Source organism: Macaca fascicularis, chromosome 14, assembly GCF_037993035.2.
Source record: "Macaca fascicularis isolate 582-1 chromosome 14, T2T-MFA8v1.1".
In the NCBI taxonomy this organism is placed as follows: Eukaryota; Metazoa; Chordata; class Mammalia; order Primates; family Cercopithecidae; genus Macaca; species Macaca fascicularis.
The window spans coordinates 43,319,227-43,333,700 of NC_088388.1; the positions used below are offsets into that span (position 1 = coordinate 43,319,227).

The 14,474-nt window shown below is 35.5% G+C and overlaps 1 protein-coding gene across 1 annotated transcript in view; it reads right to left on the reverse strand.

The window, feature by feature from the left end:
* SLC17A6 (solute carrier family 17 member 6) overlaps positions 1-14,474 on the reverse strand; it is a 41,770-nt gene that overhangs the window by 13,123 nt on the left and 14,173 nt on the right. Inside the window, exons 4-7 of the mRNA XM_005578382.4 lie at positions 6,904-7,018; positions 5,423-5,510; positions 3,626-3,712; positions 767-909 (exon numbers count right to left, since the gene is read on the reverse strand). Of these exons, the coding sequence (XP_005578439.1) occupies positions 767-909; positions 3,626-3,712; positions 5,423-5,510; positions 6,904-7,018 (433 nt within the window). The remainder of the gene's footprint in view (positions 1-766; positions 910-3,625; positions 3,713-5,422; positions 5,511-6,903; positions 7,019-14,474) is intronic.

The following is a 14,474-nucleotide window of genomic DNA, read 5'->3' on the forward strand; positions in this document are numbered from 1 at the left end:
TCAGCTGTCTATTATTGGTGTTCTAATGCTTCAGTATCTCCTAAACCACAGATGACATAAATACGCATGTATTAAACCTACATTTAGAACATAGCAGTCCTCCCTTAACCGTGGTTTCACTTTCTGAAGTTTCAGTTACTACTTGCACAGTACAATAAGATTTTATGGGAAGCGGGGGGCGCAGTTAACTTAAGTTTCCTTACAGTATATTGTTATAATTCTTCTATTTTAATATTAGTCACTGTGGTCAATCACTTACCCAATTTACACATTAAATTTTATCGTAGATATGTATGTATAGGAAAAACGTTTTATGTAGGGTTCGGTACTAGTCACAGTTTTAAGCAAGCCGGGGGGTCTTGGAATAGATCTGTTGAGGATCCAGGGGCACTACTGTATTCAATAAACCAAAAATTGCCCTTTTCATGACTGATTTGGATTTTTAAAATTTAAAATGGACAACTATTTATTGTATTTGTTTAAATTATAGACCATATTGAACTGTTTAAAAATATTGTTTAGGTTTGCCGTTACAGTTATAACCCAGTGTACATTTTTAAATGCTTAAGAAAGGATAAAAAAAAAATGACAGATGGAGGAAACAGCTATTATTCCTAAGTCAGAGAATATGGATGGACCAAAAAAAAATAAGTTATGACTGATACCAAATTAGTTTTGCTGAAGAAGAACTTGTGAGATAGTTTGGTTGGTCAATGGGGGCGAGATGGGAATAAGATAGGAATATACACCATAATAAAGTTCTTACTTCCATTGCACCTAAAAGATTTGCACTCTCTCCAATGCTTTCTTCTATGTACCTACGTTCTTCATCTGTAATAGTAGGATGCTTTGCAGGACTTTCATAAGACACCAAAAGCCAAAACATGTACCAGACCATTCCAAAGCTTCCTGCAAGCAACAGTTCAGAAGGAGAAAGTCAAATCTATCACAAATACTTCCATTTAACAGTGATGTGCTGGAATAAAACTGCAATCATCTCATGACAAACACATTCTATTAGAAAGAAGAATTCAAGCTTATGTTTCTCCAACTGACGTTAGCCATCTTTTCTTCTCTTTTGCCATTATGCTTCAAACTTCTTAAAGGTCAGGCCTGTGGTTTTATCTCCTTGTCTCTATGAAATAGCACTGATATACAGTAAGCCATAAATAATTATTATAACGGTGTAGTTTGGAAGGTATTCATTCATCCGACAGTACTTAGCAGTTAGCATTCTAGGCACTCTGGTTAAGTGCGAGAAATATAATGAACAAAACAAAATTCCTGTCCTCAAAGAATTATTCTGGGGGTGAATCCTTTTCTTTATTGCCTGCCTAGAATATACAAAAGTGGTTTCATTTTCAGAGAAAAGAATTGCTCATTTCCCTCTCCTGTTAGTACTTCCAGATCTGGCAAATAGACTATTAAATAAAACCTAGATTATTTTAGCATGAGTGCCTACATTACACAAAAAGTGGGCCTCTGTACTTAATGTGGTAACAACACTTTTTGTGACTGTATGCCATATTATTTTCACCACATAGTATTGCCTATTGATCCTTCTTTGGGCAGGTGAAAGTTATAAATTCCAAGGCCCTAAACTGCAAATCCTTTTTCATCCTCTTCTTACCATTAAAACATGTCCTTTTTGTGCAATATAAATCTGTAAGCATTAATAGTAGCAAGAATTTCAAGTGATTTATTCTAGTTTCCCAGCAGTTGACCATTTCATTTTTTTCCCTCACACTGTTCTCTTTGTCCCTTGGGTAACAATCTAAATGCTCCTGATCCCTACAACACTTTTTCTTTGGCCTATCCGATCTCTAAGAAGTGTTCCTTAACACCATACATAACTTCTGATGAGCTGTGTCCCTTCTAATTACTCAACATTGAAGTAAACATGATTTAGGTTCAGATAGTGCTTAAAAATCAGTATAATATAGTGTTTACAGAATATAACTCCCAGATTCAAATCCTGACTGTGTCACTCATTCGCTATATGATCCAATCAGTAACTGAATCTCTCTAAACTTCCACTACAAAATGAGATAATAATTCATTTTTATGGAATTGTAGAAAAGTCAAAGGAGGTAATGTATAAATCAACAAGCACAGTGGATGGCACAAAATGAGCACTCAAAAAAATGAGAGATACTGTAATTTTATAAGAATTATCATTACCACTAATGGAATTCACCTAAAGTGCCAGATATGCTGCTAATTACTTTATATGTATTTTCCTTTTTAACTTAACATCACTATACTGATCTTACCTCTTTAATCTTTAAAATATGACAACTGAATGTGTGACTCCAGACCAAGTTATTGTTACACACAGCAAGTAAGCATAAGCAAGCACTATGATATGACATTTTCAGATTATCTGTTTACATTTTGTATCATTCAATGATAAATATCAAATGAGATATAACTTGAAATAATGATATTGGTTGTCTATGAGTGCCTTGTTTAAATTTGTATTCTTACTTTAAGGTCACATATCTTCAATTAAGTAATAGATTAAGGCACAAAACAAAGTATTTAATGGATAGCCATATCAACTTGTGCAATACATCCTATGAAACAAGTGCTTTTAAACTTTGTTGAATTATGCACTCCTTTGAAAATCTAATGAATGGTATAAATTAAAATCTGATTTAAAAAAATCTCCCTAAGGAAAAAAAAAGTTCACAAGTACATATATGGCTTGCAATTTAGGGCATTCATGGATCCAAAACCCATCCATGGCTTTTGAACCACAAAAAGTGTCCCTATGATAAGTGACATTTAATAACATTCTACAAGCCTAATAATTTGTTCTGATGAGAACATTTCAAAATGGGAATGAATCAGGGCAAATTTAGAATCAGCCAGATACTGTTCTACCACATGACTTCATTAATATTTCAGATTCTCTTGGCAATGTCCAAAGATGATATTAATCACTGACAATATCAGTTGAGATCCAGCTTTCCTTTATTTTTCCTTTACCATTATTAAAAAATGCCTCTTAAAAAGAAAGACTGTAGGGATATTTTGAAATAGTTACAAGGTGAATATCAAGAGTGTTTTAGATTTAGGATTACATATTTTATTTCAACATGGAGGCTTAATTCCCTTTAATTCTGGGGAAATGAGGACTGAGATATGCTGCTACAGCAGCTAACTGCTGATATTTCATCAAGGAATTGAATAGTCGCATCAGCACCACCATCCCCTTTCAGCTATCTTCCCCCATTCAATCTTGAAGAGGCAGAATCAGGAAAATGACCAAGAAGGCAATAGCAAAGAGAGGTGGGTGCTGCCTAACTCTTTCCTCTTCATCAGCTTTTAATCAAGAGATAATTTAATATTTTTTCATAATAAAGGACATAGATTTACTAAATGACAAAGTTCCTGTCAGCAATGTGGTTGCTTTTTAAAACAAGAAATAGCAATCTAAGAAAAATAACAGAGATGAAGTGTTTTCTAATCCTCTCAGAATACAAGGAAAGGATTCTTAAGAGAAGAAAATAAGTAAGTAAACATAGAAATGAATTTAGTGATTGATCTCATTGTCTGCAACCACTTTTCTTTTAGCCTATGCACATTTCATTTAACGCTATTGCATAGAAATATAACATACCATAGACATAAAACACTGAAGACCAGCCAGTGTACTGCACAAGAATGCCAGCTAAAGGCATTGCAATCACAGCGCCGGCATAGGAACCTAAAGTGTAAGGAAGAATGGGAGAAAAGTGAGTGAAATCTCACATCCCTTGGTTTATTCACAAAGACACTTGCACACTCAGGTATATGGGACTCACACCCAGACAAATTCCCACCACCAACAAACATATAAATGTATACATACGTACACAGAAACACGGGATTACACAAGTGGATACCACCTACCTCCTACCCAATACACGACAGATATTTAAAAATAATAATGGAGCCATGCTGACTGGTATGTGTCCTGCATGTCGGTGTGCTGAACTTGGGACAGAGTGTGCCAATACTAACCAGACACCTGAAATCTATTCTTGCCACCTCAAGCATGTATCTTCTTGTAGCAAATTCATTCAGTTTCAGGTTTGTGTAGTTTTTTCTGACTTCATTTTAATTTTTTTTTTCTGCCAGAGGTCTCTTTATTAGAATCTGTGATTGAGGGCATATTGCTTCAGTTCTCAATGCATGGCCAGAAGATATCATCAAGGTAAGTTATCATGTTTTTCCACCATGACAAATTTGTTTTCTTTGCTATCCCATAAAACAGTTTAAAACATGCTGACAATTCTCACAATAATAGGTAGCATTCATTAGCTTTTCTAGTGAATACCACCTGATTTACATCCCTTTGAATTTTACATAGTGGGTTATTAAAAAAAAAAAAAAGGTCTTAGACATATAGGTAGAAATGGCAATATTTGTGCCCTGGGATTTAGACCCAAATACAGGCAAATTCAACCTCTATAGGCAATAATACTGCTAATCTTACGGCTTAAAAATACAGTAAAATCACAGCAGCCTTAATTTCCTATTATTAGGATTATTTACAGTAGTTCTTATATCTGATTTGGAAATGGAATTGCTTTCTTGCCTTACTGCTCTGGTAGAAAGAGTAAAACATGCATTCTGCGGGCATAAAAGACCTTAAATTATACTGATTGTCTTAAAATGTTTTAAAAGTTAACAATGAACAAAAAGTAGCTTCAGATTACCAGAAAGAGCGCTACACTTTAAAAGCTGGGATTGAAGCTTTAATACATGTTTATTAATTCTACTTCCCAAAATAGTAGTAAGGTCAGTTATGATCCCAAAAATAAAAGTTCTAATGAATGGGAAATTATAGCAACAGTGCTTAGGAGAACACTTAAAAATCATATTAATTTAATTAATTTAAATTATAATAGTTATTTTCTATAGGCATTTTATTCACTGTAATTCAAACATATAGCTGTATCAAATAAAAATTCTGAGAAACTGTTAGATTTTAACCCCAAGCAGAATTCAAAGTAAATTTAATATTTATTCATAAAAATAAATACGTAGTCTAATTATGTTTTTATCTCTGTAAACGTGTTTAAAATTTGTATTTTTACATTTTTGTGTCTAGGTAGAATAAAAAGAAAACTCTGAGGTTCTCAGAAAAATGTACTGCAGTATAAGAGTATTATAAAAACCACTCATGAATATATTTGAAATCCTAGATGAAATGGATCAATTCCTAGAAAAATACAAACACAAGAATAAATAGAAGATTTAAGCAAAACAATAAAACTAAAGAAATGGAAATGGTGGTTAAAAACCTTACCACTCACAGATGTGCACACAAAACCCAGATGGTTTTACAGGTGAGTTTACCAAATTGTCAATTCTTATTCAAGTTGTTCCTAAACTTTTACCCACCACAGCTGCATCTGCACACAGTACTCACCACAGAAAGAAGTGGTTGCCAGTCTACTCCTCTCTAGAGGTGGGGCCCATTTGCTCCATATCCCATGACATGCTGGGTAGGTAACTCCCTGTGATGGAGGAAGATACACATCACCATCACCATTTAGCAACAAGAGTCTTTTTAGTATTTTGTTCAAATCCTCCCTGGCCTTCAGACTTCTTTCCACCTCAATTTTTTTTTTCTGATTAAGGTAAAAGAAAAGACTGTATATTAATCAATTTATCTGCAATTCTGAACAGTTTGAAAAAATTCAGGAGATCATTTTGTAGGGCATTAAATTCAGTAACTCCCAAATATAAATATCTATACAGAGAAAGGTGAAGTTTAAATCCTTGGAGCTCACACTTCCTGAAAGCAGTGTCTAACCTTTAAGACCTTAAAATAGTTAGTTTTTTCCTATTGTTTTGAATCTATCCTTTTTTTACATATATACTTTTGGAGGGAGAGAGGGGTTTTTGGGTTTTATTATTATGTTTTTTAAGTTCGGGGGTACATGTGCAGGATGTGCAGGTTTGTTACATAGGTAAATGTGTGTCATGGTGGTTTACTGGACCTAGCAACCCATCATCTAGGTATTAAGCCCAGCATTCATTAGCTCTTTTCCCTAATGCTCTCCCTACCCTGCCCTTCCCCGATAGGCTGCAGTTTGTGTCGTTCCCTTCCCTGCGTCCATGTGTTCTCATTGTTCAGCTCCCACTTACAAGTGAGAACATGCAGTGTTTGGTTTTCTGTTCCTACATTAGTTTGCTGACGCTAATGGCTTCCACCTCCACCTGTGTCTCTGCAAAGGACATGATCTCATTTCCTTTTATGGCTGTATAGTATGAGAAAGGGTTTGTTTTTTTTTTTGTTTGTTTCGTTTTATTTTGTTTTGCTTTTATGTGCCTTAATAGTTTACATTATTTATCTATTTCCATTATACTCCATGGAAAAAGAAAGGGAAATTGGTAAGCCAAACTTGAGTTTTTAAGTAGAATTCTTTCAAAGTCTGCAGACTGATGGAGCAAGTTTTGATCATTAGAATTAGCTGACCCAAAAATGTATCCAGTGAAATATTTAAGTGAAAACTCATATCATGATTCAAGGTCATCAGGAACTTACTTAGCATAAAACTCCCAAGATATTAATTCGTGGTTATCACCAGCAAAGGACAAACTCTAAAATTCTTATCATGACACATTAACAAAAGTCCCTGTTTTTTAAGTCAAATAGGCATTAAAATATTTCTTTAATCCCACTCAATTCTAGAGAGAAGGAGGTAAGTAGTGACATTCATAGCTTCATATCATTTATGGACAAAATATCTGATTGCCTAACATTTTCAGCGTTTCATTTTTTATTTTAACTCTATTTAGATACAACCTAATACAATATATTTATTTACAGATAAAGACAAACATAAACTGGTGGTTCTCAACTACATGCCAATCTTAAAATGACTTCACCCTGAAGTTACATACCTCAACAAGTCCCTGCAGTATTCTAACAAAGATGACACATCCATAATGCACTCTGGCTGCTGATGGAATTAGCATATTCAGGGTAGAGGTAAGAAGTATGGCAGCTCCAAAAACCCTGAAATAGAAAAGATGGGAACACTGTTTAAATGATTCAGCATCTTACATACACATATATAAATTTCTCAAGTGAAATTAAACATTTAAAGTAATAAAAAAGTGTCAATAATTTTAAAGTGGATCGTTTTTTCTAATATGTGTTCTGGATTTGACTGGCTAGCCATTGTAAATACACACATGGGCCATCTAGAAATTCTACATTTGATGCACCAAAATATAAAAGAAGGAGTCAATATGTTTACTATTCGTAAGGAGCCAAGAAATATACTATTATTTTCTTCATAGACTTAATTTAAATTGTAAATATTTAATAAATCAGTATATGTTTTGGACTCTATTTCAGTCTACAAGGTAAACTGCTTAAGGGTAAGAGCTTGTTTTTCACATCCATTGTGTCCTTGACACTCAGCACAGTGCCTGACACACAGCTGGTAATAATTCAAGAGTTACTGGAAATAATGAATGCATAAACAAAGTTATTCCTCACATTATGCAACTATTTGTAGCTTTCCTAGAAGCTGTACATACATAGAAATTTTATAAACGAACTCATATTTTAAATGTCCCAAGAAGTCTCTTGATTGCCCTTAGCACATGTTCTCGAAATAATGCAAATAATTACACTTAGTATACCTTTCTCAGGTTTCTCATTTTTTTCTTCTATTTGAGACACATCTAGAGCAGCATACATACAATCATTCAAGAAAAAAATGCTAGAAACATCATGCCAAAGCTTGTATCCATCTATAAGTAAAAATTCCATTCCTTCATTAAAAAAAAAAAACAAAACAACTTCTGGTCAGGTGCAGTGGCTCATGCTTTTAAACCCAGCACTTTGGGAGGTCGAGGCAAGCGGATCACCAGGTCAGGATCTCGAGACCAATCTGGCCAACATAGTGAAATCCCATCTCTACTACACAAAATACAAATAATTAGCTGGGTGTGGTGGTGTGCGCCTGTAATCCCAGCTACTCTGGAGGCTGAGGCAGGAGAATCGCGTGAACCCAGAAATCAGAGGTTGCAATGAGCCAAGATCACACCATTGCACTCCATCCAGGGCCACAGTGTGAGACTCTGTCTCAAAAACAACAACAAAAACAACAACAACAACAACAAACACTTCTATAATGTTTATACCAAGTAAGAAAAGTATTCCTTTAGCTGGGTTACTTTATAACTATTTTCTTGCAAAGATGTAAAGATGTTTTGGGACATGCTAACTCCAATGAGCTAATCTATGTATTTTAGGCAAATTTTATCAAGTCAAACATGAGCCTTAAATTCAGTCAATGTTGGTTGCCTCATAGAAGCGCTAATCTTTCTTCTGGGCACTTTTAAGAGTTACTGTTAAAGACCTGGATTTCTGAAAAGGACCGTCTATGATTATCATTAATCTGCTACAGAAAGGTGAGAAATGACATCACAAACGGCAATGAATTAAAACAACTTCTTTTCTACTGATCATATACTAGTCAAATAATTTTGTGTAAAAATATGTGTAACCTGTATCCGCCTTCCCTTAGTGGCTTCTCTCCTCTGAGATAAATGGTCACTCATGAAGTGAATATTCTGCTCCATTCTTCCACTGTGCTGTTTGCCCAAAATAGATGTCCTTTTGTTTTAAGCCAAAGATAATTTTGCATGCTAAGAGTTGAGGGAAATCTTTTATCCAGGTTTATCTAGTATGTGTGTGTTATTTTATTATAATTGTTTTAGAGGTATGATGCATAAATTTTATTTTCAATGAATGTAACGTTCTATCCTCACTTTCTCTCCCTTTTTGAAGGGTTTGTAAATACGACTGTCTTGTGATAAGCTGGTGAGAGATGAATATTACCCATTTTTTAGCTTAGTTTCTTAACCTCTTTATGATTGAAATTTGGGCCTAGATAACCCTTTGTTGTGGAGTGCGGTCCTGTGTACTGCATGATGATTAGCACCATCTCTGGCATTTATTCAGTAGGTGCCAGTAGCACACACCCTTCCTCTAAGTTATGGCAACCAAAAATGTCTCCAGTAATTGTCAAATGTTCCCTGTGAGAAAAATCACCCCCTTAGTAAAGCTGAATCAAGTATGAACTATTCATTGAATGTACACTATAGTCAGAGCTAAATTTAATGAGTGCTTATTCGACTTGCTAGATACCATATTAACACTTCACTTGCCATAAACTCCACAAGCACCTAACGACCCAGCAACATGGATATTATTCATATACCAATGTTATAGATGGAAAAACTAAACATAAGATAAGTTAAATCACTAGTTCAGATTATTAGCTGGTTTTAAATAGAGAAAACCTGTTTCAGATACAGTTCTGTTTTATTTAAAACCCAGTGAGTTTTGCCACTAGGATTTATACCTGATTATGATATATTAGGTAGTTAGTAATATACTTCAGCATTCTAACTGTAAATTTAAATAATAATCTTCACAAAGCCACTTGATATCACACTATTATTTCTGAAATAAAACGCTGAGAGATTACTTTCAATGTTTACTTTCCATTCTTGCACTGAATAATATTTCTAATTACACAATATCATATCATAATTGAAATGGTTTTAATTTTAAGTTCCTTAATTTCTACATAGTCTCACTCTGTCACCCAGGCTGGAGTGCAATGGCATTAACTTTGCTCACTGTAACTTCTGTCTCCTGAGTTTAGGGAATTCTTATGCCTCAGCCTCCTAAGTAGCTGGGACTACAGGCCCATGCCACAACACCTGGCTAATTTTTTGTATTTTTAGTAGAGACTGCGTTTTGCCATGTTGACAAGGCTGGTCTTGAAGTCCTGACCTCAAGTAATCCACCCTCTTCAGCCTCCAAAAGTGCTGAGATTAGAGGTGTGAGCCACCGTGCCCAGCCTCTTAATTTCTTTGTCTATCCTTTTTTCATTATCAGTGGCTACTGCACCTCAAAATCCATTGATTTTCTTGTAACTAGTTTTGAATCCATCAAACTTTACAAACCTCATCTTTTTATTAATTTTATATAATTATTATCCTAATTAATATCTAAGTAATTAAAATTCTGATTGTCAAAATTCTTGCCCTAAATGGAAAGCCTTTACACTTTGTCTTGCCATACAGCCAAAATTAAAGCAGTCTCCCCATTCAATATTCGTTCATGCGCTCACACTTCAAACTTCTGTGAGACTGTATTCAGAGGAGAGTATTGTGTGGAGGAGAAGGTAAGATTTACAGGTCACTTACTGTAATTTCTCCATTTATATTGACTCATTTAATCCTCACAACAACTCTCTGAGTTGTTAGACTTTCCTCTCATTTTATGAATAAGGAAATTGAAACAAAGTGTGGCCAAGTAAAAAAGCAAGTAGTAGAGCTCAGATTTAAATCCACGGCTCTCTGACATGAAAATCTGTGCTCTTTCATTCACATGATGTCAGCAGGCACTTAGAAAAAGAAGATAGTGGACCTCAGTGTAGTAGGAGAGGGAAAGAGAGACAAGTAGTCCAGGGACAATGTATGCCAAGGGCCACAACATAAGTACAGATAGAAAACAACAGAGACAAACATTAATCTCAGCTGAGTTGACCAACTCACAAACTTTTGGTAGGGAAACTTTGAAAGATTAATATAAAAAAGAAGAAAGACTTTCCAGAAACAAGGAATGGCTCAGCAAAACTTCACAAATGGAAGAGGTTAGCTTATGTACCAGAAACTAAGGAAGTATTGAAAATGGGTGAACATAGTGGCTCAGGTGCTTAGGAGAAGGAAGAACATCTAGAGTGGGATGCTGGATGAGGAGACTTTGAGGAAGTTTAGGTAGTCCAAGAAGGTGAAGGGTGAAATCCATCAGTCTGTGACATCTTGGAGATGACTGAGTTTGGGGTGACCACAGAGGGTGACAATTATGCCACTAAAGTGAGGTAAATGTGAAGCTTACTGGGATTGAAGGGAGAGGGATGCAAAAGCTAGGAAGCAAGCGGTGGTTAAAATCCATGTAAGTTCAGGCAAGATGAGGGCATGCCGAGGAGGAAGGGGTCAAAGTCACTGATGGTAGGAGAGGGCGGACAAAGCTGACAGAACGCTACAGTAATTTTTTTAGGACCCCAGCTTTGTCGCTTAAAAATTATGTAACTGGTAAGTTGTTTAACTTCCCTAAATTTCTGCTTCCTTGTCTTTAAAAAGGACATCACTAGGTAATGGTTCAGAGCATGGATTCTTGAGTCAGACTGCCTGGGTTCACAGTTCATCTGACACTTATTACTTGAGTGACCTTGAGCACTTCATGTAACTTTCTGTGCCTCATTTCTCATCTAAACAATGGGAATATTAACAGAACCTCTGAGTTATTAGAAGTAAAACAATCAGAAGAATGGCTGGCGCACTCTAAGCATTTAAAGAATGTTAGAACTTGCACTATAATAATACTAATGTATTGTATCTCTTAAGATTGCTATAAGGCTAAATAGAATTATGTACCTAAAGGACTTAGTCTGATGCTTGACACATGAAAATAAATTCATAACTATGAGCCAGTCAGGTAGAGACAGTAATTGTCAATGGTTATTGAATTGCTAGTGTGGATATCACTTCTAGATTCTTATTTTTACTGAACAACAATATTAGAAAGCTCTTACTGCTATCCTTACTTCACAGACAGTGTGATCATGTCTGAGTGAGTTAAAATAACTTGCCAAGGTCATATAGATAGTAAGTAGAGAACTGTGGTTGACCTTACTTATCTGTTGTAGATCCGGGATATCTAATCACTAAGATCTACTTACTATAATAGCAGCAGAATGAGTACTGTCATTAACAATGCCAACAGCAATATACAAAATAACATAAACTTTGAAAGATGAAAATGTTATTGAAAGATGGATGGTAGTAGCAGTGGGAAGTGAAAGCAGAATTCTACCCCATCTCTCCTATGTTTTGAAGTAAGTAGTAAAATGAAGAGGCTCATTTATGAAAGTTTTGTACTTTCTTAAACAAAGTGTAGGTTTCAATAAAGAAATGAAAGAAGTAGTGGAACTGAATATGTAAAAGAATTTTAAGAATATAAAATTGCTTGGCGTGGTGGCTAACGCCTATAATCACAGCATTTTTGGGGGCCGAGGTGGGTGAATTGCCTGAGGTCAGGAGTTCAAGATCAGCGTGACCAACATGGTGAAACCCTGTCTGCACTAAAAACACAAAAATTAGCTGGGCGTGGCAGTGGGCACCTATAATCTCAGCTACTCGGGAGGCTGAGGCAGGAGAATCACTTGAACCCAGGAGGCGGAGGTTGTAGTGAGCCGAGATCGTGCCACTGCACTCCAGCCTGGGCAACAAGAGCAAAACTCTGTCTCAAAAAAAAATTATATATAGAGAGAGTTGTTTAGCATAGTAGTTTCTAGACTTTCACATGCATGATAAAAACCTGGGGCCTGTTAAAATGCCGTTTGCTAGATGTCAGATTTTCTGACTCAGTAGATGTGTTTGGGGCCTGAGAATTTGCATTTCTAACCAGATCCCAGGTGATTCTAGTATTGCTTGTCCTGCTTTGGGAATCACTGGCTTAGCAGTACCATGCCAGGTATTCCCCCAGGACATCACAAAAGGGGCAAATATGGGGTAAAGACCAGACCTAGAATAAACAAAGCTGGTCAAAGTTAGACATAGTGGAAATAGAGGGCTTACACTTTATTATAGAAGGGAGAGGCAAGGGTAGAATAGAAACACTGCTAAAATGGAAGATGTCCTTTAAAAAACACAAATTGATATTAGATTGTTAGATCAAAAATGAAAATGAAGTTCTCTGTTCTGCTTTTGACCATTCTTATTGACCAAATTGAGCAGCTGCCATATTTTTCTTGGGGACATTTAAATAGCATGATATAGTATTTGTTAAGAAGACGAGTTTCTTTTTTTATTACCCTGTGAAAATCCAAATTAGAACTCCAATTTCTTGCTAAGTATGACTTTGAGCAAGTTGTCATTACTTAAATTCTTCAGCCTCATTTCTCAGTCTGTTTCTTGTCGACATTTAAATAGCATGATATAGTATTAGTTAAAAATGAGAGGGGTTTTTTTGTTTGTTTGTTACACTGTGAAAATTCGAATTCCAATTTCTTGCTAAGTATAACTTTGGGCAAGTTGTCATCACTTAAATTATCTTAGCCTCATTTCTTGATCTGTATAATGGAGATGTTTCCATACTTCAAATAAAGTATCATGAAGATTAAATAAATCAGTTATGGAAGGGGACACAGTCTGGTCTATAATAAATGGCTTGTCAAGGTTAACCATTATTATACAGAAATTTCCTAATGTTTAATAGACTTTTCAGAGAATGATTATTCCATATCTTTTTCTCCAGAATGATTTTGCACTGATTAAATAGTGTTAATTCTGTACCCATGAACACATGGGTGTTCCATATCAGGCTGAAATTCTAGCAGCTTTCATGAAGTGCAGAAGACATGTACTGGGAATTTTATCTCCCATTTTGAATTCATACAGAATTGATTGAAATGCATCAGCCTCTTAGTCTGTGCCTCAATAGTCCATCTAAAGTATCTGATGGGAAATGACCAGAAAAGAAAATTCACAGTCCTCTTTAAATCAATAACCGTCTTAGAATCCTTCCAACTTTATCCTTCAATACTTACCCATGCCCCGACCCTCAAAAACACACCTCTTTTTCAACTAGTCTCCTCTCTCAGATATTGCTGAACTACTGTAGATCACTTTTGTAAGACTTAACTCGTGAGGTTATACGTTCCCCAAGCCCTCCCATTATTTTTTCTCTTGGAGAATTGGGACCAGTTCTCCACTCCTTTAAACCCCTTGGTGCTAGCACAATGCTTTTCATATGGCACATTCTTAGGAATGAGCATCCATTTCTTTTTGTGCAAAGACTCTCAACTGAGGGTAATTATAACTTCCTCTCCTGAGGTATATGTAGGTGATAACAGAACTTTCTTCTATGAATATTTATTTCAAGCAATTGGCTATTTATTTGTTCTCTAGCTTTTAATGGGGACAGACTGCTGTTCTGGGTCTACTATCAATTCTAGGAAGCTGAGTTATTTTCATAGAATAACTCTAGATTGACAGCTATGGGCTATAATTTAGAGTACTCCTGTAGATAAATCCTCACTTGAGATAGTTGCTGAGTTCAAGTACATGGCCCAGTCTGGCCTCATTCTTACATCTTGCAAAGAACACTGGAATCCCCTGAAACTAGCAGCCATCACATTGCCTTTTACTGCCTGTTCATCACTAGATCGTCATCAGCCTCTGAAACCACTGCCTCTGAAGCTCTGCTTTCAAAATTAAATTAAGAAGTAATGCTTCAGAGGCGATATGTTGTCCTCTTAAAGAACCTCACCATTCATTAATATTTAATATAGTTATATATATTATATTATGCTTGTTTCACAGTCATCATTTTTGTTTGGTCTGATGCTAGAAGTCAGAAGCATTAAATATATTTTCTG